The sequence below is a fragment of the Geotrypetes seraphini genome, chromosome 19, assembly GCF_902459505.1.
Source record: "Geotrypetes seraphini chromosome 19, aGeoSer1.1, whole genome shotgun sequence".
NCBI lineage: Eukaryota > Metazoa > Chordata > Amphibia > Gymnophiona > Dermophiidae > Geotrypetes > Geotrypetes seraphini.
In genome coordinates, this window is record NC_047102.1 from 30,463,164 (window position 1) to 30,490,789 (window position 27,626).

The 27,626-nt window shown below is 49.0% G+C and overlaps 1 protein-coding gene across 7 annotated transcripts in view; it reads right to left on the minus strand.

The window, feature by feature from the left end:
- The window catches only part of LOC117352039 (anoctamin-3-like), a 115,557-nt gene that overhangs the window by 54,454 nt on the left and 33,477 nt on the right, over positions 1-27,626 (minus strand). For all 7 annotated transcript variants that reach the window (XR_004537560.1, XR_004537564.1, XR_004537562.1 and 4 more), the window contains one exon: positions 6,187-6,381. Coding sequence is in view for 2 of the 7 variants with exons in the window: in XM_033928046.1 (XP_033783937.1) it covers positions 6,187-6,379 (193 nt within the window). In the remaining 5 variants the exon portion in view is untranslated. The remainder of the gene's footprint in view (positions 1-6,186; positions 6,382-27,626) is intronic.

Consider the following 27,626-nt stretch of genomic DNA (forward strand, 5'->3'; position numbering starts at 1 on the left):
ATTTAAAGAGACACTGAAGATCTCACAGCCAATCGGATCTAAATATATTGAATAACGAGTATTCAAACTCTATGATTTAAATATGTGAAACCATATCTTCATATTAAATTCCAATAATACATCTGGCTGAATATGAATACACGAAACTGTGGACTTAACATTCCCATATAGAATTAAAATGACACTTTTTAAAAGAAAACATGCCATTCTATTTGGCTGTTTAGTCCATAAGGTTCTAATGAATGGAGTCTCGAGATCCAAAGTTGTTCTCTTCTCAATAAGAGCTTATTGCGATCGCCCCCTCTGTTGGATTTAGGAACTTGATCAATAACCCAGCATTTAAGTTGTTGAAATTTATGTTGAAATTCATTACAATGGGCTACCATGGGGGCTTCAATTTTTATTCTTTTAAGATTGGACCGATGTTCATTTAAGAGGAGCCTGACCAAACCCAACTTAAAGAGGAGCCTGACCAAACCCAACTTAAAGAGGAGCCTGACCGAACCAACTTAAAGAGGAGCCTGACCAAACCCAACTTAAAGAGGAGCCTGACCAAACCCAACTTAAAGAGGAGCCTGACCGAACCAACTTAAAGAGGAGCCTGACCAAACCCAACTTAAAGAGGAGCCTGACCGAACCAACTTAAAGAGGAGCCTGACCAAACCCAACTTAAAGAGGAGCCTGACCGAACCCAACTTAAAGAGTATACGAGCCTCTACTGGTAGCCGATGTAATTCCCGAAAAAAGGGAGTTACATGATTGAACATTTTCAGTTCATGTAACTCCCTTTTTTATGGCAATCATCTTCCTAAAACACTGCAGCACATTTTCCATTGCTTTTGTCTTCAGCACAATTCATTTTGCATCGGGCTCTTGGTTTGTTCCATTTGCGCTTCTGTTATTACTTAACTGATGCAGGAGAAAAGCTATTGGAAGAGTAAAGTGTTTCACTGTAAAAAGGATAATTTCCCTTTGAATAATGCATGCATTAAACAGCAACAGAATTCCAAGGGGGGGGGGGGAATCCTTATATTTCAGAATCACAATACCTTTACCTGGCTTTGATTTTAGGAGGCATGTTTCCAGTAGATTGCTAGTATACTGAAGGAAAGCAAAGAGCTGAGAATATGCCTGAAGCCAAGGATGCTTCTAGAGGCTTCCACGCACACTCGCTCTCTGAAAGCAAGAGCATAAGAAACATCCAAAGTCCAACGAGCTCAACAGTGGCAGTCTGGGCCACAATTATTCCTGCAGATTCCAAAATGTAGGGAAGTATGGAAATTGGAGGGGCTGCCACTTCCACGCACAACTTACAGAATACAATAAGTTACGAACACCCTAGCCGCATTTTGTGCCCAATGAGAGATAAGAATATAAGAATAGCCTTACTGGGCCAGACCAATGGTCCATCTAACCCTGTATTCCGTCTTGACGGAGGCCAATACAAGTCACAAGTACCTGGCAAAAACCCAAATAGCAGCATTCCAGAGCAAGCAGTGGCTTCTCCCATGTCTGTCTCAACAGCAGTTTAAAGACTTTTCCTCCAGGAGCTTGTCCAAACCTTTTTTAAAACTAGCTATATTAATCGCTTTTACCACATCCTTTGGCAACACATTCAAGAGCTTAACTATTCTCTGAGTGAAAAAATATTTCCTCCTATCGGTTTTAAAAGTATTACTCTGCACGTTCATTGAGTGTCCCCTAGTCTTTGTAAATCTTGATGCAGAATAAAATCGATCAACTTGTACCCATTTTACACCACTCAGGATTTTGTTGACTTCGATCCTATCTCCCCTCAGCCGTCTCTTTTCCAAGTTGAAGAGTCCTAATCTCTTTAGTCTTTCCTCATACGAGAGGAGTTCCATCCCCTTTATCATCTTGATCGTTCTTCTTTGAACCTTTTCTGGTGCCACTATATCTTTTTTGAGGTAAGGAGATTAGAACTGAACACAATGCTCAAGGTGAGGTCGCACCATTGAGATGCAGGTCTATGGCTGTTGTAACTGTGAGCCCATAAATGTAAGGTATACGAATACCAGGACACATTAGTATTCTAGACTGAAATCTGAGCAACCAGTTGCCATTAGGCTTTGACCACACACTTATAGAACAGCTCCACAATGCATTGATGTCATGACTCTAAGATGCACAAAGAGGTTTTCCCTCCTTATTCTGTAAATGCACATCCAAAAAGGATAATGAGGTTCCTGCAAAAGAACATTTGCTGGTTATTGCATCATGACTCCAGTGGAATCTGAGCCTGAAAAAGTTTATTAAATATAACATAAAACATAAAAATTGACTTTATAGACCATAAGGATCTATGCGGTTTACAAAAGATTAACTTATATCACAAATAGAACAATGAAGAAAATTAATTTTACCCCAAAATCTGGAAAATAAATAAAGGGGTCTTTTACTAAAGCGCTAACCGATTTAGCGTGATAAATGCTAACATGCCCATTATATTCCATGGGTGCATTAGCTTTTAGCGTGTGCTAAATCAATTAGTGCGCGCCTTAGTAAAACACTCCATAAGTCTTCAAATGTCTTCTGAACTCCAAGTATGACATAGATACCAAGAATAGTTGTCTAAAATCTTGATCCCAAAGAGCAGCGTAAACTCATCTGCTCCCTAGTTGTCCTCTTGTGCTTGGATCCTCAGCCCCAGCTTTGAAATGCATATTCAGTTTGGCAAAATCAGCGCATCGACCCCGTAAAGTACAGAGTCAAAAAGTTAAGGGATGAAAGTTTGCAAGAAAAAATAGCGCGATAGAAAAACTTGGAACATGGCCGATCTCCATCATCCATGACATTGCTTTTTCCCCCGCATTAAATATTTTGCTCAAGGGATTGCACTTTGAAAACAGTAAATCTGTGAGAAAAGCCCTCAAACTTGCAGGCAAGTGGTCCGTGGCTAAGAGTACTTGATTGCCCATTAAATCTTGTCTCGTGTGACTGCTTCCATGACATCTCTGGAGCTCCCTCTACAGCTGCTAAGGCAACCAGTCAAATATACCAAGACATGATTCATAGACTACTTTCTCCTAGTTTGTTACGATGGGAATCACTCTTTATAAAGTGGATCACAAAGACCTGTTTTATATCACATAATTGCCCCACTGTAATGCATAAGTTAAACCTTTTACAAATCAGACCCTTAGGCTCCGGTACTCAAATATCTTCTACATTTTACTATGCTAATCCACTGGAACTAATAGAAGCTGACGGGAGTTCCCATAAATATATAAAAAGCCATAAGATCTCTAAGGGAATGAAAGAGAGAGCAGATGGCATGGATGAGTAGTCTGGATAGGCCACACAGGCCTGTAGTCTCAAACTAGTACCAATATTGGTGGCCACCTTATAAGCCGCTACCTATCACGTGTCAATTACGCATCAGTGCCAGCTTCAGAATCACGCCAATGTGAAAGATAGGCACCAGAAATGTAGACCAGGGTTTTCCTGGACTACATTTCCAGTGCCTATCTTCATGTGAATCGTGCCTACGTAGACACTTTAAGCCACCAAACACCACTTCGGGCGTTGGCCATGCCTACTTTGGCATTCAAAGGCTTAAAGTGCCTATATGTGCCTGAAATCCCTGTTAAAAACGCCGTTTGGATAGCATTTTTAACGGAGGTATGGGTGCCTACTGGTACCTAGAAAATCAGTGTTGTTTTTAAAATCTGGCCCATAGTTTTTTTTTATCTGTAAGAATCATTTCCACTAGCAGGTCACCCATGTATCCACCACTCTATACCTATAAAGAAGTATTTATTCTTGTTTCTTTGCCTTCATTTTTCAATGGCTCTCCTGAAAGAATCATTTCCACCAGGAGGTCATCCAAGCATCTACCACCCTATATCAATAAAGAAGTATTTACTCTTGTTTCTTTACCAATACTCTAGGGAGCATAATGTGTTATTATTTCTAAGGTTGCGATAGATCATATTATTCCAAGATTCAGGATATCCCTTATAGGTTTATGCCCCTTGTTTCTCTTCCAAATCCTTTACACCAGTGGTTCTCAACCCTATCCTGGAGGACCACCAGAACAGTCGGGTTTTTGGGATAGCCCTAATGAATATGCATGAGAGAGGTTTGCATATAATGGAGGTGACAGGCATGTGAATCTGATTAAGGCTATCCCTAAATCCTGACTGGCCTGGTGGTCCTCCAGGACAGGGTTGGGAACCACTGCCTTACACTGTCTTCCAAAATTCAATGGGAAAATTGTCCATGGTACGGAAAGAAAGCTTTGGCCTTTTTTTTTAAGAGTATAAACGTCTAAATACCATTACGTTTTATCTAGAATGAAAAACATTAATATCAAACAACACAAATTCAGCCGCTTAATTTTTTTCCATCTAGCTCAGGGGTGTCAAAATCCCTCCTCAAGGGCCGTAATCCAGTTGGGTTTTCAGGATTTCCCCAATGAATATGCATTGAAAGTAGCGCATGCAAATAGATCTCATGCATATTCATTGGGGAAATCCTGAAAACCTGACTGGATTGTGGCCCTCGAGGAGGGGCTTTGATACCCCTGATCTAGCTGGTTATCTATTTTGCAGGACTTGACAACTTATGAACCTTCAACAGGAAGCTAGTGAGGTGTAGTTAGATCCTCTGCTGTTGACGTCACCATTACTGTTCCTATCCACAGTAAAACATTATTTGTTAAAACATTCCTCCTTGATGTTTCCTAATTAAAAATTAACCACACACACTTAATTAATTCGATCGTTAATGTTCTCGAGGGGCAGTTCAGGCCAGATTACGGAAGAAATGAAATCCATCAATCAAAGCTATTATGAAACTTCTATAAGATTGGCAACAAAATGAAACAAAATGAAACAAAATGAAACAAAATTCTGTACATAGCAAGTCTGTATCTCACTTCTTTGAAAGATTAATACATTGAGGGACTGACAGCTCATAGATCACTAACCCCTTCTTTTACTAAGGTGTGCTATGCGCTAACCGTTAACGTGTCCATAGACTAAAATTTTTACATTTTGTCCAAATTTTACATATAAAAATGAGACACGTATTATAAAAAATCCAAACACGTCCATGTTTCATCTACTGCTTCCTTTGGGGTGGGGGTTGTAAGGAAGGCAAAACCAACTTCCAGTGCAAACACTTACAGAAAACCAAGCATATATATATATATATATATATACAGTGGCATAGGGAGGGTGGGAGGTACCCGGGGTGGTGGGGTCTCCTGTCGCCCTCTTCTCCACCCCGCCGCACATGCTTCCCTGGTGCAAGCAGCATCTCTAACTCGTTGCCTGTGCCAGCATCGGCTCTCCTTCTGATGTCACTTCCTAGTCGTGGGACCCGGAAGTGACGTCAGAGGGAAGTGACGAGGCTGGCACGATAAGAAGGTTGGAGCTGCTGCTCATGCCGGCGAAGAGCTAGAAGTATTGTGGGGGGTGAATTGAAGGCGTGCGTGAGGCGGGGGAGGAGTGGGAAGGAGCAGGGGACGGAGAGGAGGAAAGGTGCTGGCGCCACACCAAGACGGCGCCCAGGGCAGTCTGTCGTCCCCCACTTACTACATCACTGTGTAAATTAAAATATATATATTCTCTCTTGTAGGTCTCCACCATCAGCTGCCTTTGTATAGATAGATAGAGAGGAGCCAACTTTTCAAAATTATTGGGGGGGGGGGGTGCTAAACCCAATATATATATATATCTTTCATATCTCTCTATCTATATCTATACAAATATCTATTGATCTAGCTATCTATAGAAGCCAAGTCTGCGGGTGCTGTGAGTGCTTGAGCACCCCCCACCCCTAATATTGAACAAACTCCTTGACTGTGTCCAGGGAGAGGTAATTTCAATTAGGTTTAGCACCCCCCCCCCCCAATAATTTTGAAAAGTTGGCTCCTCTCTATCTATCTATACAAAGGCAGCTGATGGTGGAGACCTACAAGAGAGAGTCTATAAGCCAAGAATAATGCCCATTTTCTAACTTGGGCATGCCCCCTCCAAAGAATAATTTTCAGAATCAGTAATATGTGTGTTAATGCATGCCAACAGGAAAAATATTGCAAAACGCTTTAACGCATTTCTGTGGTAACCTGTTGGTATGCGTTAACCACACATTAAGGGCTTAATGCCCATTAGTTAACTGTACAAACGAAGCTTTTTGTATGGTTAAAAATCACTCTACCTCGTTCCTGTTCTGCATGTATTTCAGGTGATTCTGCACTGAGGGGCTGCGGTGAGATCCGATTGGGTTGAAGCCACGAAGAGTGTTTGTTCAGGTTCTGAGGATGCGTTTGGCTCTGGGCTAAGCACGGCATGCTTCTCCTAGAGGACTTTAGTGAGTGATCTTTACTCGTTTCACTTCTACTTGTATTCATACCTAAAAGCAAAAAAGATAGGAAACTGCAAATTAAAACCATATTTTCTAAATAATAGACGATAAAGCAGTGTGAAAATTAATTGTAAGCTCTCTAAGGATGAAAACTTGCAGCAGCCTTTTCAGTAGCAAGACAGAAGCGTAAGAGGATTACTCCTGCCCCAGCTCACCACTGGACCACAAGGGCTTACGGAGGCCTGTGACAGATCCAGGGTCCAGGAAGCAGGAGGGGAGATGCAGAGCCGGCTAGGACAGGGCAGAGAAGATTCCTGTCCCACCTCACCGCTAGTCACCAGGAGGAAATGGGAATTTCTCCTGCCGGCTGACTTGTGGTGGGGTTCGGGGGTTCCCTGCCGTGGCCGCTCCCCCATCAGCTGAACGGTAGGGACTTCCCAAATCTGCGATTTTGTAACCGGTGCCCTACAGAACTGCGGCTTTGGGGAATCCCCCTGCCACACTCAGCTGTTGCGGTCTAGCGGCTGAAATGTAGACCTGGGTTTTCTGGGCCTACATTTCAACCGCCTATCATGGCGTGGCTCTGTAACTCGCGCCCTGGAATGATTGACAGGCAGTCCTCAATATCTTCTTGAAATACGATAAGGCCCTTGATGCTGTTTAATTCCTTGCAACAAGGCCTCATGCTGAACTGGGTCTGTGGTGATGCCACTGGCAGAATCGGTTATCAGTTGAACACCTCGCTCGGCTGTGTCATTAACCACCTTCATGGTATTGACAAACTGTTCAGTGGTACGGAAGTTTGGATCTTCAGACCACACTGTCCACTGGCTTTGCCAACCATTCATTGGTAATGCCAAGAGCGTGAAACAGGAAATGTGGTTCAGGTCCAACCAAGTCTCCCACTGACATGCTTCGGTGTACCTGCTTGCCACAATGAAACTGTTGTTTGCCAAAATGCGTGTGTTTAGGTATTAGCAAAGTAAGTTACATTTCTGTTATTTTCCACAATAAAGAGCAGACGTGGAAGGTTCATTTAATAAAATACCGCTAGATTTTATGTATTCAGTGGCTTTGAGCGACCCCAGAATGGGCTTTACAAATATTTTTTAAAAATTATTTTCTGATCACGCACAATGAAATTCATGGGAAAAATTTCAATTCACACAGTTTTTCCAACTATAGGTTTTTCTAGACAACCTAACGGGGCAGGTGCCGGACGATCAGGCAGTCAAGCCTAAGTCGATACTAAGAATTGCATTCATCTTTAATGGCTCATGATTTACTCAACTAAAATGAAAGCCTGACTCTAAAGAGAATATAATGCACTTTTCCAGCATTAGCTCAGAGAAAAAGACATGATTAAGTAGCATTTTCAAGATCATTTCGGTTGAAAATGAAATGCAGCAGTGGAATTGAAATTGTAGGACCACTGCTAATATTTGTGCTGCATGCTGAGGATTCTCCCATATTTTAGGAAATACTGCTTTGTCTAATCTACAGAGAAGATAAAATAGTAACATGAACCCAACAGATTCAAGTCCACAAAAACTAAAAATGTCCAAGCTATCTGCATTATTCTTTTTTCCATAACATCCTAAAGCAATAGCATTGCATTAAAATAATGAAGACGCAAGAGTAAGCAGCATATGGGCCTAACTGTTAGATGGTGGTAGGATGTCTATGGCCGCCATTACTAGAATCAGGGCCTATCTCTGTGAATCCCATCCCCCTTCTAAATGGATAATTTTGGACAAATTGAGCCGGATTCAGTAAATGGCACTGAAAATTCAGCACCAAGAAAATATCAGCGCTGAAAGATCCTATAAAGGGCATTCTGGGACGGGTGCTCTTCACAGCATAGGAGATAGGCCCCGATTCTAGTAACGGCGCTCTACGTTAGGCGGCCATAGACATCCTACCACCGCCTAACTTAATTGTTTTAATTGGTGAGAAACAGCAGAGTAATTGACAGCCTCAATTAAAACCAATTAAGAACTGACTTTAAAAAAAACGGAGGCGCCAAAGGGTGCCGTCAAAATGGCTGCCATTCTCCCATCTAGAAAGGCGCTGTAGGACGCGTAATGCCACTGCAGGCATGGCTATCGTCAGAGGCTATCACCGGAAGTGGCATTAGTCATCATAAAGCGCCTTCATAGCCACAATTGTCATCAGAAATGTAGGCCTTAAAACCCTGGCCTATGTTTCTTATATGAAGCCGCAATTCCAAATTTTTTTATTTTTCTGTTCTTGCCCATTTTTGTCTCTCATAATATGTCCCTTATATTCCTCCCACCGGCTCCTTCATGATTTTTTTTTTCTATAAGGGATGTTCAGTATAGCACAGCATTGGGTATGTTTTTCATTGAGCTCGTGCAGAGCTTTCTTACCCACGTCACCTGCACCCTGCATTTAGTACATCCCAACTCTCACCTCAACTCCGTTAATACTCAGGCTGGTGACCCTCGGGGTTTTTTAGGCCTTCCTTTCTTTCTTTTCAGATTAGGGTAGGTTCTAGAATTTTCTCTTCTATTTAGTTTCTTGTCCGAGCTTGTTTTTCTCGATTGCAGTTTTGGCGCCTTTTCGCGAAACGTCACGTGACCGCTTGACCTCGAGCACAAGGTTAAAAAAGCCGGGCTCGCGCCACTTCGCTTTTAGTCAGGAGTTTGCGCGTTGCTGCTCGAGCGCTCGGGCGAAAGCTCTGCTCGCGGCTTCGCTGATGTTCTGTGACTTTTGCATGTCTCAGGTATGGCCTCTCTTCATGCCCCCCCTCCCTCCGCCGTGCAACCCCAGCTTTCTCGCCCGCGGGTCTTTTTCTCGACGTTTGCCTTTTTATATTCCCTATTTGGTGGGTCTTTTCCTGCCCCCCCCCCTGGCGCGTCTCATTAAGTGTGTTCCACAGTTGTGCCATTTTGGGGTTTCTTTTTTCGACTCGACACTTTCAGGTACAGTTTTATTCAGTTTTCCAGTCAAAGTTAAACAGTTTTACGCTTCTCTTTTTTATTATTATTAATTTTCTGGGTTAAAAGTTCACCGGGACAAAGACGCGCCCAGACAATTGAGCGGAGGCGCGCGCCGCTCTAAATTACTGTTTTTAGGGCTCCGACGGGGGGGGGGGGGGAACCCCGCCAGTTTACTTAATAGACATCGCGCCGCGTTGTGGGGGTTGTAACCCCCCCACATTTTACTGAAAACTTAACTTTTTCCCTGTTTTTTAGGGAAAAAGTGAAGTTTACAGTAAAATGTGGAGGGTTACAACCCCCCCAACTCCCCATAACGCCGGCGCGATTTCTATTAAGTAAACTGGAGGGGGGGGGTTCCCCAACAAAACCCCCCGTCGGAGCCCCTAAAAACTGTAATTTTGTGCGGCGCGCGCCTTTGTCTTTCGCGGTTTTGTTCAGTTTTCCAGTCAAAAGTCAAACAGTTTTACGCTTGTCTTTTTTTTATTTTTATTAACTTTCTGGGTTCCTTCATAGTGTGTTTAAGTATTCATTCACATTTTGTTTTATAAGTTCGGTTTTTTTTAACGCGTTGTCCCGTACCGGAAATCCCTGTGTGTTTTACTAGTTTGTTTGCTTTTTTTTTTTTTTTATACAGCTCGCATAATGCCTTTTTTTCTCCCTGTATTTCTATCCATAGAAATGCTTTATGCTTCTTGCTTTTCCATATTGCTCCTATGGTGTTTCTAGGCTGGCAAGGGGTAAAAAGCGGACCTGGCGGATCTTCCTAATGCTTTAACCCTCCCTATGCCGAGACTTTTGCCCTGAGGTCGGTGCCGCTTTTAGTCTCGGCAAAGGGAGGGAAAAGCATTAGGATCGGTCCGAGCTCAGATTGTTAAGGACGTGCAGTTTGACCCCTTCCCATGATGCTTTTCCAGGCTTCCTTTGCCCTCTCACTGGTTTTTCAGACTTGCATTTTTATGCTGTGCAATGTATGGATATACCTTATGCTTCATGTATCTAGTGTTTTTTTATATGCACTACATCCTCCTTTGAGGTTATTATGTATTTTGATGCTTATCTATATATGCAAATGCCTTTTGCCTTTTCCTTCTCTTGCTGGATTTTTATATGCACTGCATCCTCCTTTGAGGTTATTATGTATTTTGATGCTTGTCTATATATGCACATACCTTATGCCTTTTCATTCTCTTTGCTGGGATTTTATATGCATTATATGCTCCTTTGACATTATATATTTTGATGCTTGTCTATATATGCACATACCTTATGCCTTTTCCTGCTCTTTGCTGGGTTTTTATATATACTACATCTTCATAGTAACATAGTAGATGACGGCAGATAAAGACCAGTCTGCCCAACCTAATTCAATTTAAATGTTTTTAATTTTTTTCTTCTTAGCTATTTCTAGGCAAGAATCCAAAGCTCTACCCGGTACTGTGCTTGGGTTCCAAGTGCCGAAATATCCATCAAAACCTACACCAGCCCATCTACACCCTCCCAGCCATTGAAGCCCTCTCCAGCCTATCCTCCCCCAAACGGCCATATACAGACAGACTGGGCAAGTTTGCCTCTTTTGAGGTTATTATATATTTTGATGCTTGTTTATATATGCACATGCCATATGCATTTTCCTTTTCTTTGCTGGATTTTTATATATACTACATCCTCATAGTGACATAGTAGATGACGGCAGATAAAAACCCAAATGGTCCATCCAGTCTGACCAACCTGATTCAATTTAATTTTTTTCTTCTTAGCTATTTCTGGGCAAGAATCCAAAGCTCTACCCGGTGCTGTGCTTGAGTTCCAAGTGCCGAAATCTCCATCAAAACCTACTCCAGCCCATCTACACCAAACTGCCATATACAGACAGACCGGGCAAGTTTGCTCTTTTGAGATTATTATATACTTTGATGCTTGTCTATATATGCACATGCCCTGTGTGTTTTCCTTCTCTTTGCTGGGATTTTATATGCACTATATATGCTCCTTTGACATTATGTATTTTGATGCTTATCTATAAATGCAAATGCATTTTGCCTTTTCCTTCTCTTGCTAGGTTTTTATATGCACTGCATCTTCCTTTGAGGTTATTATGTATTTTGATGCTTGTGTATATATGCCTTATGCCTTTTCCTTTTCTTGCTGGGTTTTTATATGCACTAAATCCTCCTTTGAGGTTATTATGTATTTTCATGCTTGTCTATATATGCTCATGCCATATACCTGTTTCCACTCTTTGCTGGGTTTTTGTATATACTATATCTTCATAGTTACATAATAGATGACGGCAGATAAAGACCCGAATGGTCCATCCAGTCTGCCCAACCTGATTCAATTTAAATTTTTTTAAAATTTTTTCTTATTAGCTATTTCTGGGCAAGAATCCAAAGCTCTACCCGGTGCTGTGCTTGGGTTCCAACTGCTGAAATCTCCGTGAAAACCTACTCCAGCCCATCTACACCCTCACAGCCATTGAAGGCCTCTCCAGGCCATCCTCCCCTAAACGGCCATATTCAGACACAGACCGTGCAAGTCTGCCTCTTTTGAGGTTTTTATGTATTTTGATGCTTGTCTATATATGCACATGCCTTATGCCTTTTCCTTCTCTTGCTGGGTTTTTATACTTGGACTTTTAAATGTTGTTTTATGTATGAATACAACTTATGCTTCATGTATGTAATGGTTTTTATATAAACTACATGCACCTTTGATGTTATTACCGTGTTTTTAGATCTATAAGACGCACCCATTCGCAACCCACAGTCAAAAGTCGCCGTGCTCGCCCGCCTGAAGTCCCCACCCACACCCAAAGCCGCCAGCAATCGAAGTAGCCCGCCCGCAGACCATAGTCAGAAGCCGCCCTCACCCGATGCCAAAGGAGCCCGGTCGAAGCCACCCACACCCTAAGCCAAAACCGCCCGCCTGCAGCCCGCAGTCAGAATCTGCCCGTCCGAAGCCGCTCGCATCCGAAACAGAAGCCACCTGCCCGAAGCCCACAGTCATAAACCGCCCGCACCTGAAGGATTCCGCCTGAAGCAGAAGCCGCCCGCCCATAGCTCACAGTTGGAAGCCGCCCACACCTGAAGCCAAAGCAGACCACCCAAAGCCGCCGGCACCAGAAGCTGCCGTCAGCCGAAGTAGCCCACATGCAGCCTACAGTCAGAAGCCGCCCGCAGCGAAGGAGCCCGCCTGAATCCGACCACACCCGAACCCGCCCGTACACAGCCCACAGACAGATGCCACCCGAAACAAAGGAGCCTGTCCGAAGCTGCCTGCACCTAAAGCAGCCTGCCCGCAGCCCATAGTCAGAAGCCTTCCACAACGAAATAGCCCGCCCAAAGCCACCCGAAGCCGAAGCAGCCCGCCCGAGGTCCACAGTCAAGCTACCCGCACCCGCCGCCGCCAGCAGATGAAACAGCCCACCTGGAGCACACAGTCAGAAGCCGACTGCAAGGAAGTAGCCGGCACGAAGCTGCCTGCACCCAAAATTGCCAGTAGCCGTAGCTGCCCGCTCGCAGCCGACAGTCAGAATCCACCCGCACCCGAAGCCGCCAGCAGCTTAACAGCGCGCCTGCAGCCCACAGTCAGAAGCCGCCTGTAGCGAAGGAGCCCGCCTGAAGCCGCCCGCACCCGAAGTCCCCAACAACCGAAGCCGCCCGCCCGCAGCTCGAAGCCGTCCCGGTACCTTTTTAAAGTTGTGGTGCTCTCCTGCTGGATGGCTGTCTTTGGAAGCAGAGCAGCGCGAAGCAGAAGCGCGACCTTTGCACTTACTGCCTGGTCTCGTGTCGCTCATTGATTGATTGGCTGATGTTAGTTTTTGATGAGAAGGAAGTAAGTGCAATGGTCGCACTTCTGCTTCGCGCTGTTCTGCTTTCAAAGACAGCCATCCAGCAGGAGAGCTCCAGAACTTTAAAAAGGTACTGGGATGGCTTAGAGCTGCGGGTGGGCGTCTTCGGCTGCTGGGGACTTCGGATGCAGGCAGCTTCAGGCGGGCTACTTCGCTGTGGGCGGCTTCTGACTGTGGACTGCAGGCAGGCTGTTCAGCTGCTGGCGGCATCGGATGCGGGTGGATTCTGACTGTTTGCTGCGAGCAAGCAGCTACGGCTACTGGCAACTTTGGGTGCAGGCGGCTTCGTGCCGGCTACTTCCCTGCAGTCAGCTTCTGACTGTGTGCTCCAGGTGGGCTGTTTCATCTGCTGGCGGCTTCTGATTGTGGGCTGCGGGCGGGCTGCTTCAGCTTCGGGCGCGGGCGGCTTTGGGTGGGCTACTTCACTGTGGAAGGCTTCTGACTAAGGGCTGCGGGCGGGCTGCTTCTGGTGCTCGCGTCTTCGGACAGGCTCCTTTGTTTTGGGCGGCTTCTCTCTGTGAGCTGTGTATGGGCGGCTTCGGGTGTGGTTGGATTCGGGCGGGCTCCTTCACTGCAGGCGGCTTCTGATTGCAAATGGGCCCGCCCGAAGCCGCCTGCACCCGACGTTGGCAGCAGGTGACGCCGTCTGCCTCCAGCCCGAAGCCGCCCCGGTACCTTTTTACAGTTGTGGTGCTCTCCTACTAGATTGCTATCTTTGGAAACAGAGTGGCGCGAAGTAGGAGCACGACCTTTGCGCTTACTGTCTTCTCATCGAGAACTGAAATCAGCCAATCACTGTGCGACGCGAGACCAGGCAGGAAGCGCAAAGGTCGCGCTTCTGCGTCGTGCCGCTCTGCTTCCAAAGAAGGACGTCCAGAAGGAGAGCATCACACCTTTAAAAAGGTACCGGGAGGGAGGGAGGGGAAAGAGTATTCGCTCCCTAAGATGCCCCCACTTTTCTACCCCCTCTTTGGGGGTGGAAAAAGTGCATCTTATGGAGCGAAAAATACGGAATGTATTTTTATTGCTTGTCTATATATGCACATGCCTTATGCCTTTTCCTTTTCTTTGCTAGGTTTTTATATGCACTATATGCTCCTTTGACCTTATGTATTTTGATGCTTCTCTATATATGCTCATGCATATGCCTTTTCCTTTTCTATTCTGGGTTTTCATATGCACTATATGCTCCTTTGACCTTATGTATTTTGATGCTTCTCTATATATGCTCATGCATATGCCTTTTCCTTTTCTTTGCTAGGTTTTTATATGCACTATATGCTCCTTTGACCTTATGTATTTTGATGCTTGTCTACATATGCTCATGCCATATGCCTTTTCCTTTTCTATTCTGGGTTTTCATATGCACTATATGCTCCTTTGACCTTATGTATTTTGATGCTTCTCTATATATGCTCATGCATATGCCTTTTCCTTTTCTTTGCTAGGTTTTCATATGCACTATATGCTCCTTTGACGTCATTATGTATTTTTATGGTTATCTATATATGCATATGCCTTATGCCTTTTCCTTCTCTTGCTGGGTTTTTATACTTGGCTTTTTTAAATGTTGTTTTATGTATGAATATACTTTATGCTTCATGTATGCAATGTTTTTTATATAAACTACATGCTGCTTTGATGCTATTGCCGTGTTTTTCAATCTATAAGACGCACATGTCCGCAACCCACAGTCAAAGACTGTCCGCAGTGATGTCACCCACCTGCTCCCGAAGCCACTAACAGTCGAACTAGCCCACCCTCCGCCCGCAACGAAGGACTCACTTAAATCCGACCACACCCGAAGCCGCCCATACACAGTCCACAGACAGAAGCCGCCCAAAACAAAGGAGCCTGTCCGAAGCCACCTGCACCAGAAGCAGCCCGCCCGCAGCCCACAGTCAGAAGCTGCACGCCCCTGACGCCGCCAGCAGATGAAGCAGCCCACCTGGAGCACACAGTCAGAAGCCGACTGCAGGGAAGTAGCCGGCACGAAGCTGCCTGCACCCGATGTTGCCAGTAGCCGAAGCTGCCCGCTCGCAACCCACAGTCAGAATCTACCCACACCCGAAGCCACCAGCAGCCGAACATCCCGCCTGCAGCCCACAGTCAGAAGCCGCCCGCAGCGAAGGAGCCCGCCTGAAGCCGCCCGCACCCGAAGTCCCCAGAAGCCGCTGACGCCCGCCCGCAGCCCGAAGCTGTCCTGGTACCTTCTTAAAGTTTTGGTGCTCTCCTGCTGGATGGCTGTCTTTGGAAGCAGAGCAGCGCGAAGCAGAAGCGCGACCTTTGCACTTACTGCCTGGTCTCGTGTCGCTCATTGATTGGCTGATGTTAGTTTTTGATGAGAAGGCAGTAATTGCAATGGTCGCACTTCTGCTTCGCGCTGTTCTGCTTTCAAAGACAGCCATCCAGCAGGAGAGCTCCAGAACTTTAAAAAGGTACCGGGACGGCTTAGAGCTGCAGGTGGGCGTCTTCGGCTGCTGGTGACTTCGGATGCAGGCAACTTCAGGCGGGCTACTTCGCTGTGGGCGGCTTCTGACTGTGGACTGCAGGCAGGCTGTTCAGCTGCTGGCAGCATCGGATGCGGGTGGATTCTGACTGTTTGCTGCGAGCAGGCAGCTACGGCTACTGGCAACTTTGGGTGCAGGCGGCTTCGTGCCGGCTACTTCCCTACAGTCAGCTTCTGACTGTGTGCTCCAGGTGGGCTGTTTCATCTGCTGGCGGCTTCAGCTGCGGGCAGCTTCTGATTGTGAGCTGCGGGCGGGCTGCTTCAGCTTCGGGCGCGGGCGGCTTTGGGTGGGCTACTTCACTGTGGAAGGCTTCTGACTAAGGGCTTCGGGCGGGCTGCTTCTGGTGCTCGTGGCTTCGGACAGGCTCCTTTGTTTTGGGCGGCTTCTCTCTGTGGGCTGTGTATGGGCGGTTTCGGGTGTGGTTGGATTCGGGCGGGCTCCTTCACTGCAGGCGGCTTCTGATTGCAAATGGGCCCGCCCGAAGCCACCTGCACCCGACGTTGGCAGTAGGTGACGCCGTCTGCCTCCAGCCCGAAGCCGCCCCGGTACCTTTTTACAGTTGTGGTGCTCTCCTACTAGATTGCTATCTTTTAAAACAGAGTGGCGCGAAGTAGGAGCACGACCTTTGCGCTTACTGTCTTCTCATCGAGAACTGAAATCAGCCAATCACTGTGCGACGCGAGACCAGGCAGGAAGCGCAAAGGTTGCGCTTCTGCGTCGTGCCGCTCTGCTTCCAAAGAAGGATGTCCAGAAGGAGAGCATCACTCCTTTAAAAAGGTACCGGGAGAGAGGGAGGGGAAAAAGTATTCGCTCCATAAGATGCCCCCACTTTTCTACCCCCTCTTTGGGGGTGGAAAAAGTGCATCTTATGGAGTGAAAAATACGGAATGTATTTTTGTTGCTTGTCTATATATGCACATGCCTTATGCATTTTCCTTCTCTTGCTGGGTTTTATACTTGGCTTTTTTAAATGTTAGTTTATGTATGAATATACCTTATGCTTCATGTATGTAATGTTTTTTATATAAACTACATGCTGCTTTGACGTTATTGCCGTGTTTTTCAATCTATAAGACGCACCTGTCCATAAGACGCACATGTCCGCAACCTACAGTCAAAGACTGTCCGCAGTGATGTCACCCGACTGCTCCCGAAGCCGCTAACAGTCGATCTAGCCCACCCTCCGTCCGCAACGAAGGAGCCCACTTGAATCCAACCACGCCCGAAGCCGCCCATACTCAGCCTACAGAGAGAAGCCGCCCAAAACAAAGGAGCCTGTCCGAAGCCGCGAGCACCAGAAGCAGCCCGCCCGCAGCCTATAGTCAGAAGCCTTCCACAGCGAAGTAGCCCGCTCAAAGCCGCCCACGCCAGAATTCGAAGCAGCCCGCACGCAGCCCACAGTCAGAAGCTGCCCGCACTTGACGCCGCCAGCAGATGAAGCAGCCCACCTGGAGCACACAATCAGAAGCCGACTGCAGGGAAGTAGCCGGCACGAAGCCGCCTGCACCCGATGTTGCCAGTAGCCGAAGCTGCCCGCTCGCAGCCCACAGTCAGAATCTACCCACACCCGAAGCCGCCAGCAACTGAACAGCCCGCCTGCAGCCCACAGTCAGAAGCCGCCCGCAGCGAAGGAGCCCGCCTGAAGCCGCCCGCACCCGAAGTCCCCAGCAGCCGAAGACGCCCGCCCGCAGCCCGAAGCCGTCCTGGTACCTTTTTAAAGTTTTGGTGCTCTCCTGCTGGATAGCTGTCTTTGGAAGCAGAGCAGCGCGAAGCAGAAGCGCGACCTTTGCACTTACTGCCTGGTCTCGTGTCGCTCATTGATTGGCTGATGTTAGTTTTTGATGAGAAGGCAGTAAGCGCAATGGTCGCACCTCTGCTTCACGCTGTTCAGCTTTCAAAGACAGCCATCCAGCAGGAGAGTTCCAGAACTTTAAAAAGGTACCGGGACGTCTTAGAGCTGCGGGTGGGCGTCTTTGGCTGCTGGGGACTTCGGATGCAGGCAGCTTCAGGCGGGCTACTTCGCTGTGGGCGGCTTCTGATTGTGGACTGCAGGCAGGCTGTTCAGCTGCTGGCGGCATCGGATGCGGGTGGATTCTGACTGTTTGCTGCGAGCAGGCAGCTACGGCTACTGGCAACTTTGGGTGCAGGCGGCTTCGTGCCGGCTACTTCCCTGCAGTCAGCTTCTGACTGTGTGCTCCAGGTGGGCTGTTTCATCTGCTGGCGGCTTCAGCTGCGGGCAGCTTCTGATTGTGGGCTGCGGGCGGGCTGCTTCAGCTTCGGGCAGCTTTGGGTGGGCTACTTCACTGTGGAAGGCTTCTGACTAAGGGCTGCGGGCGGGCTGCTTCTGGTGCTCGCAGCTTCGGACAGGCTCCTTTGTTTTGGCGGCTTCTCTCTGTGAGCTGTGTATGGGCGGCTTCGGGTGTGATTGGATTCGGGCGGGCTCCTTCACTGCAGGCGGCTTCTGATTGCAAATGGGCCCGCCCGAAGCCGCATGCACCCGACGTTGGCAGCAGGTGACGCCGTCGGCCTCCAGTCCGAAGCTGCCCCGGTACCATTTTACAGTTGTGGTGCTCTCCTGCTGGATTGCTGTCTTTGGAAACAGAACGGCGCGAAGTAGGAGCACGACCTTTGCGCTTACTGTCTTCTCATCGAGAACTGAAATCAGCCAATCACTGTGCGACGTGAGACCAGGCAGGAAGCGCAAAGGTCACGCTTCTGCGTCGTGCCGCTCTGCTTCCATAGAAGGACGTCCAGAAGGAGAGCATCACACCTTTAAAAAGGTACCGGGAGGGAGGGAGGGGAAAGAGTATTCGCTCCCTAAGATGCCCCCACTTTTCTACCCCCTCTTTGGGGGTGGAAAAAGTGCATCTTATGGAGCGAAAAATACGGAATGTATTTTTGTTGCTTGTCTATATATGCTCATGCCATATGCCTTTTCCTTTTCTTTTCTGGGTTTTCATATGCACTATATGCTCCTTTGACCTTATGTATTTTGATGCTTGTCTACATATGCTCATGCCATATGCCTTTTGCTTTTCTTTTCTGGTTTTTCATATGCACTATATGCTCCTTTGACCTTATGTATTTTGATGCTTCTCTATATATGCTCATGCATATGCCTTTTCCTTTTCTTTTCTGGATTTTCATATGCACTATATGCTCCTTTGACCTTATGTATTTTGATGCTTCTCTATATATGCTCATGCATATGCCTTTTCCTTTTCTTTGCTGGGTTTTTATACTTGGCTTTTTTAAATGTTGTTTTATGTATGAATATACTTTATGCTTCATGTATGCAATGTTTTTTATATAAACTACATGCTGCTTTGATGCTATTGCCGTGTTTTTCAATCTATAAGACGCACATGTCCGCAACCCACAGTCAAAGACTGTCCGCAGTGATGTCACCCACCTGCTCCCGAAGCCACTAACAGTCGAACTAGCCCACCCTCCGCCCGCAACGAAGGACTCACTTAAATCCGACCACACCCGAAGCCGCCCATACACAGTCCACAGACAGAAGCCGCCCAAAACAAAGGAGCCTGTCCGAAGCCACCTGCACCAGAAGCAGCCCGCCCGCAGCCCACAGTCAGAAGCTGCACGCCCCTGACGCCGCCAGCAGATGAAGCAGCCCACCTGGAGCACACAGTCAGAAGCCGACTGCAGGGAAGTAGCCGGCACGAAGCTGCCTGCACCCGATGTTGCCAGTAGCCGAAGCTGCCCGCTCGCAACCCACAGTCAGAATCTACCCACACCCGAAGCCACCAGCAGCCGAACATCCCGCCTGCAGCCCACAGTCAGAAGCCGCCCGCAGCGAAGGAGCCCGCCTGAAGCCGCCCGCACCCGAAGTCCCCAGCAGCCGCTGACGCCCGCCCGCAGCCCGAAGCTGTCCTGGTACCTTTTTAAAGTTTTGGTGCTCTCCTGCTGGATGGCTGTCTTTGGAAGCAGAGCAGCGCGAAGCAGAAGCGCGACCTTTGCACTTACTGCCTGGTCTCGTGTCGCTCATTGATTGGCTGATGTTAGTTTTTGATGAGAAGGCAGTAAGCGCAATAGTCGCACCTCTGCTTCACGCTGTTCAGCTTTCAAAGACAGCTATCCAGCAGGAGAGTTCCAGAACTTTAAAAAGGTACCGGGACGTCTTAGAGCTGCGGGTGGGCGTCTTCGGCTGCTGGGGACTTCGGATGCAGGCAGCTTCAGGCGGGCTACTTTGCTGTGGGCGGCTTCTGACTGTGGACTGCAGGCAGGCTGTTCAGCTGCTGGCGGCATCGGATGCGGGTGGATTCTGACTGTTTGCTGCGAGCAGGCAGCTACGGCTACTGGCAACTTTGGGTGCAGGCGGCTTCGTGCCGGCTACTTCCCTGCAGTCAGCTTCTGACTGTGTGCTCCAGGTGGGCTGTTTCATCTGCTGGCGGCTTCAGCTGCGGGCAGCTTCTGATTGTGGGCTGCGGGCGGGCTGCTTCAGCTTCGGGCAGCTTTGGGTGGGCTACTTCACTGTGGAAGGCTTCTGACTAAGGGCTGCGGGCGGGCTGCTTCTGGTGCTCGCAGCTTCGGACAGGCTCCTTTGTTTTGGCGGCTTCTCTCTGTGAGCTGTGTATGGGCGGCTTCGGGTGTGATTGGATTCGGGCGGGCTCCTTCACTGCAGGCGGCTTCTGATTGCAAATGGGCCCGCCCGAAGCCGCATGCACCCGACGTTGGCAGCAGGTGACGCCGTCGGCCTCCAGTCCGAAGCTGCCCCGGTACCATTTTACAGTTGTGGTGCTCTCCTGCTGGATTGCTGTCTTTGGAAACAGAACGGCGCGAAGTAGGAGCACGACCTTTGCGCTTACTGTCTTCTCATCGAGAACTGAAATCAGCCAATCACTGTGCGACGTGAGACCAGGCAGGAAGCGCAAAGGTCACGCTTCTGCGTCGTGCCGCTCTGCTTCCATAGAAGGACGTCCAGAAGGAGAGCATCACACCTTTAAAAAGGTACCGGGAGGGAGGGAGGGGAAAGTGTATTCGCTCCATAAGATGCCCCCACTTTTCTACCCCCTCTTTGGGGGTGGAAAAAGTGCATCTTATGGAGCGAAAAATACGGAATGTATTTTTGTTGCTTGTCTATATATGCTCATGCCATATGCCTTTTCCTTTTCTTTTCTGGGTTTTCATATGCACTATATGCTCCTTTGACCTTATGTATTTTGATGCTTGTCTACATATGCTCATGCCATATGCCTTTTCCTTTTCTTTTCTGGGATTTCATATGCACTATATGCTCCTTTGACCTTATGTATTTTGATGCTTCTCTACATATGCTCATGCCATATGCCTTTTCCTTTTCTTTTCTGGGTTTTCATATGCACTATATGCTCCTTTGACCTTATGTATTTTGATGCTTCTCTACATATGCTCATGCCATATGCCTTTTAATTTTCTTTTCTGGGTTTTCATATGCACTATATGCTCCTTTGACCTTATGTATTTTGATGCTTCTCTACATATGCTCATGCCATATGCCTTTTCCTTTTCTTTTCTGGGTTTTCATATGCACTATATGCTCCTTTGACCTTATGTATTTTGATGCTTCTCTACATATGCTCATGCCATATGCCTTTTCCTTTTCTTTTCTGGGTTTTCATATGCACTATATGCTCCTTTGACCTTATGTATTTTGATGCTTCTCTATATATGCTCATGCATATGCCTTTTCCTTTTCTTTGCTGGGTTTTTATACTTGGCTTTTTTAAATGTTGTTTTATGTATGAATATACTTTATGCTTCATGTATGCAATGTTTTTTATATAAACTGCATGCTGCTTTGATGCTATTGCCGTGTTTTTCAATCTATAAGACGCACATGTCCGCAACCCACAGTCAAAGACTGTCCGCAGTGATGTCACCCACCTGCTCCCGAAGCCACTAACAGTCGAACTAGCCCACCCTCCGCCCGCAACGAAGGACTCACTTAAATCCGACCACACCCGAAGCCGCCCATACACAGTCCACAGACAGAAGCCGCCCAAAACAAAGGAGCCTGTCCGAAGCCACCTGCACCAGAAGCAGCCCGCCCGCAGCCCACAGTCAGAAGCTGCACGCCCCTGACGCCGCCAGCAGATGAAGCAGCCCACCTGGAGCACACAGTCAGAAGCCGACTGCAGGGAAGTAGCCGGCACGAAGCTGCCTGCACCCGATGTTGCCAGTAGCCGAAGCTGCCCGCTCGCAACCCACAGTCAGAATCTACCCACACCCGAAGCCACCAGCAGCCGAACATCCCGCCTGCAGCCCACAGTCAGAAGCCGCCCGCAGCGAAGGAGCCCGCCTGAAGCCGCCCGCACCCGAAGTCCCCAGCAGCCGCTGACGCCCGCCCGCAGCCCGAAGCTGTCCTGGTACCTTCTTAAAGTTTTGGTGCTCTCCTGCTGGATGGCTGTCTTTGGAAGCAGAGCAGCGCGAAGCAGAAGCGCGACCTTTGCACTTACTGCCTGGTCTCGTGTCGCTCATTGATTGGCTGATGTTAGTTTTTGATGAGAAGGCAGTAATTGCAATGGTCGCACTTCTGCTTCGCGCTGTTCTGCTTTCAAAGACAGCCATCCAGCAGGAGAGCTCCAGAACTTTAAAAAGGTACCGGGACGGCTTAGAGCTGCAGGTGGGCGTCTTCGGCTGCTGGTGACTTCGGATGCAGGCAACTTCAGGCGGGCTACTTCGCTGTGGGCGGCTTCTGACTGTGGACTGCAGGCAGGCTGTTCAGCTGCTGGCAGCATCGGATGCGGGTGGATTCTGACTGTTTGCTGCGAGCAGGCAGCTACGGCTACTGGCAACTTTGGGTGCAGGCGGCTTCGTGCCGGCTACTTCCCTACAGTCAGCTTCTGACTGTGTGCTCCAGGTGGGCTGTTTCATCTGCTGGCGGCTTCAGCTGCGGGCAGCTTCTGATTGTGAGCTGCGGGCGGGCTGCTTCAGCTTCGGGCGCGGGCGGCTTTGGGTGGGCTACTTCACTGTGGAAGGCTTCTGACTAAGGGCTTCGGGCGGGCTGCTTCTGGTGCTCGTGGCTTCGGACAGGCTCCTTTGTTTTGGGCGGCTTCTCTCTGTGGGCTGTGTATGGGCGGTTTCGGGTGTGGTTGGATTCGGGCGGGCTCCTTCACTGCAGGCGGCTTCTGATTGCAAATGGGCCCGCCCGAAGCCACCTGCACCCGACGTTGGCAGTAGGTGACGCCGTCTGCCTCCAGCCCGAAGCCGCCCCGGTACCTTTTTACAGTTGTGGTGCTCTCCTACTAGATTGCTATCTTTGGAAACAGAGTGGCGCGAAGTAGGAGCACGACCTTTGCGCTTACTGTCTTCTCATCGAGAACTGAAATCAGCCAATCACTGTGCGACGCGAGACCAGGCAGGAAGCGCAAAGGTTGCGCTTCTGCGTCGTGCCGCTCTGCTTCCAAAGAAGGATGTCCAGAAGGAGAGCATCACTCCTTTAAAAAGGTACCGGGAGAGAGGGAGGGGAAAAAGTATTCGCTCCATAAGATGCCCCCACTTTTCTACCCCCTCTTTGGGGGTGGAAAAAGTGCATCTTATGGAGTGAAAAATACGGAATGTATTTTTGTTGCTTGTCTATATATGCACATGCCTTATGCATTTTCCTTCTCTTGCTGGGTTTTATACTTGGCTTTTTTAAATGTTAGTTTATGTATGAATATACCTTATGCTTCATGTATGTAATGTTTTTTATATAAACTACATGCTGCTTTGACGTTATTGCCGTGTTTTTCAATCTATAAGACGCACCTGTCCATAAGACGCACATGTCCGCAACCTACAGTCAAAGACTGTCCGCAGTGATGTCACCCGACTGCTCCCGAAGCCGCTAACAGTCGATCTAGCCCACCCTCCGTCCGCAACGAAGGAGCCCACTTGAATCCAACCACGCCCGAAGCCGCCCATACTCAGCCTACAGAGAGAAGCCGCCCAAAACAAAGGAGCCTGTCCGAAGCCGCGAGCACCAGAAGCAGCCCGCCCGCAGCCTATAGTCAGAAGCCTTCCACAGCGAAGTAGCCCGCTCAAAGCCGCCCACGCCAGAATTCGAAGCAGCCCGCACGCAGCCCACAGTCAGAAGCTGCCCGCACTTGACGCCGCCAGCAGATGAAGCAGCCCACGTGGAGCACACAATCAGAAGCCGACTGCAGGGAAGTAGCCGGCACGAAGCCGCCTGCACCCGATGTTGCCAGTAGCCGAAGCTGCCCGCTCGCAGCCCACAGTCAGAATCTACCCACACCCGAAGCCGCCAGCAACTGAACAGCCCGCCTGCAGCCCACAGTCAGAAGCCGCCCGCAGCGAAGGAGCCCGCCTGAAGCCGCCCGCACCCGAAGTCCCCAGCAGCCGAAGACGCCCGCCCGCAGCCCGAAGCCGTCCTGGTACCTTTTTAAAGTTTTGGTGCTCTCCTGCTGGATAGCTGTCTTTGGAAGCAGAGCAGCGCGAAGCAGAAGCGCGACCTTTGCACTTACTGCCTGGTCTCGTGTCGCTCATTGATTGGCTGATGTTAGTTTTTGATGAGAAGGCAGTAAGCGCAATGGTCGCACCTCTGCTTCACGCTGTTCAGCTTTCAAAGACAGCCATCCAGCAGGAGAGTTCCAGAACTTTAAAAAGGTACCGGGACGTCTTAGAGCTGCGGGTGGGCGTCTTCGGCTGCTGGGGACTTCGGATGCAGGCAGCTTCAGGCGGGCTACTTTGCTGTGGGCGGCTTCTGACTGTGGACTGCAGGCAGGCTGTTCAGCTGCTGGCGGCATCGGATGCGGGTGGATTCTGACTGTTTGCTGCGAGCAGGCAGCTACGGCTACTGGCAACTTTGGGTGCAGGCGGCTTCGTGCCGGCTACTTCCCTGCAGTCAGCTTCTGACTGTGTGCTCCAGGTGGGCTGTTTCATCTGCTGGCGGCTTCAGCTGCGGGCAGCTTCTGATTGTGGGCTGCGGGCGGGCTGCTTCAGCTTCGGGCAGCTTTGGGTGGGCTACTTCACTGTGGAAGGCTTCTGACTAAGGGCTGCGGGCGGGCTGCTTCTGGTGCTCGCAGCTTCGGACAGGCTCCTTTGTTTTGGCGGCTTCTCTCTGTGAGCTGTGTATGGGCGGCTTCGGATGTGATTGGATTCGGGCGGGCTCCTTCACTGCAGGCGGCTTCTGATTGCAAATGGGCCGCCCGAAGCCGCATGCACCCGACGTTGGCAGCAGGTGACGCCGTCGGCCTCCAGTCCGAAGCTGCCCCGGTACCATTTTACAGTTGTGGTGCTCTCCTGCTGGATGCTGTCTTTGGAAACAGAACGGCGCGAAGTAGGAGCACGACCTTTGCGCTTACTGTCTTCTCATCGAGAACTGAAATCAGCCAATCACTGTGCGACGTGAGACCAGGCAGGAAGCGCAAAGGTCACGCTTCTGCGTCGTGCCGCTCTGCTTCCATAGAAGGACGTCCAGAAGGAGAGCATCACACCTTTAAAAAGGTACCGGGAGGGAGGGAGGGGAAAGTGTATTCGCTCCATAAGATGCCCCCACTTTTCTACCCCCTCTTTGGGGGTGGAAAAAGTGCATCTTATGGAGCGAAAAATACGGAATGTATTTTTGTTGCTTGTCTATATATGCTCATGCCATATGCCTTTTCCTTTTCTTTTCTGGGTTTTCATATGCACTATATGCTCCTTTGACCTTATGTATTTTGATGCTTCTCTACATATGCTCATGCCATATGCCTTTTCCTTTTCTTTTCTGGGTTTTCATATGCACTATATGCTCCTTTGACCTTATGTATTTTGATGCTTGTCTACATATGCTCATGCCATATGCCTTTTGCTTTTCTTTTCTGGTTTTTCATATGCACTATATGCTCCTTTGACCTTATTTATTTTGATGCTTGTCTACATATGCTCATGCCATATGCCTTTTCCTTTTCTTTTCTGGGTTTTCATATGCACTATATGCTCCTTTGACCTTATGTATTTTGATGCTTCTCTATATATGCTCATGCATATGCCTTTTCCTTTTCTTTGCTGGATTTTCATATGCACTATATGCTTCTTTGACGTCATTATGTATTTTTATGGTTGTCTATATATGCATATGCCTTATGCCTTTTCCTTCTCTTGCTGGGTTTTATACTTGGCTTTTTTAAATGTTAGTTTATGTATGAATATACCTTATGCTTCATGTATGTAATGTTTTTTATATAAACTACATGCTGCTTTGACGTTATTGCCGTGTTTTTCAATCTATAAGACGCACCTGTCCATAAGACGCACATGTCCGCAACCCACAGTCAAAGACTGTCCGCAGTGATGTCACCCGCCTGCTCCCGAAGCCGCTAACAGTCGATCTAGCCCACCCTCCGCCCGCAACGAAGGAGCCCACTTGAAACCAACCACGCCCGAAGCCGCCCATACTCAGCCTACAGAGAGAAGCCGCCCAAAACAAAGGAGCCTGTCCGAAGCCGCGAGCACCAGAAGCAGCCCGCCCGCAGCCTATAGTCAGAAGCCTTCCACAGCGAAGTAGCCCGCTCAAAGCAGCCCACGCCGGAATTCGAAGCAGCCCGCACGCAGCCCACAGTCAGAAGCTGCCCGCACTTGACGCCGCCAGCAGATGAAGCAGCCCACCTGGAGCACACAATCAGAAGCCGACTGCAGGGAAGTAGCCGGCACGAAGCCGCCTGCACCCGATGTTGCCAGTAGCCGAAGCTGCCCGCTCGCAGCCCACAGTCAGAATCTACCCACACCCGAAGCCGCCAACAACTGAACAGCCCGCCTGCAGCCCACATTCAGCCCGCCTGAAGCCGCCCGCACCCAAAGTCCCCAGCAGCCGAAGACGCCCGCCCGCAGCCCGAAGCCGTCCTGGTACCTTTTTAAAGTTTTGGTGCTCTCCTGCTGGATGGCTGTCTTTGGAAGCAGAGCAGCGCGAAGCAGAAGCGCGACCTTTGCACTTACTGCCTGGTCTCGTGTTGCTCATTGATTGGCTGATGTTAGTTTTTGATGAGAAGGCAGTAAGCGCAATGGTCGCACCTCTGCTTCACGCTGTTCTGCTTTCAAAGACAGCCATCCAGCAGGAGAGCTCCAGAACTTTAAAAAGGTACCGGGACGGCTTAGACCTGCGGGTGGGCGTCTTCGGCTGCTGGGGACTTCGGATGCAGGCAGCTTCAGGCGGGCTACTTCGCTGTGGGCGGCTTCTGACTGTGGATTACAGGCAGGCTGTTCTGCTGCTGGCGGCATTGGATGCGGGTGGATTCTGACTGTTTGCTGCGAGCAGGCAGCTACGGCTACTGGCAACTTTGGGTGCAGGCGGCTTCGTGCCGGCTACTTCCCTGCAGTCAGCTTCTGACTGTGTGCTCCAGGTGGGCTGTTTCATCTGCTGGCGGCTTCATCTGCGGGCAGCTTCTGATTGTGGGCTGCTGGCGGGCTGCTTCAGCTTCGGGCGCGGGCGGCTTTGGGTGGGCTACTTCACTGTGGAAGGCTTCTGACTAAGGGCTGCGGGCGAGCTGCTTCTGGTGCTCGCGGCTTCGGACAGGCTCCTTTGTTTTGGGCGGCTTCTCTCTGTGAGCTGTGTATGGGCGGCTTCGGGTGTGGTTGGATTCGGGAGGGCTCCTTCACTGCAGGCGGCTTCTGATTGCAAATGGGCCCGCCCGAAGCCGCCTGCCCCCGACGTTGGCAGCAGGTGACGCCGTCGGCCTCCAGTCCGAAGCTGCCCCGGTACCATTTTACAGTTGTGGTGCTCTCCTGCTGGATTGCTGTCTTTGGAAACAGAGCGGCGCGAAGTAGGAGCACGACCTATGTGCTTACTGTCTTCTCATCGAGAACTGAAATCAGCCAATCACTGTGCGACGCGAGACCAGGCAGGAAGCTCAAAGGTCGCGCTTCTGCATCGTGCTGCTCTGCTTCCAAAAAAGGACGTCCAGCAGGAAAGCACCACACCTTTAAAAAGGTACCGGGAGGGAGGGGGGAAAGAGTATTCGCTCCATAAGTTGCCCCCACTTTTCTACCCCC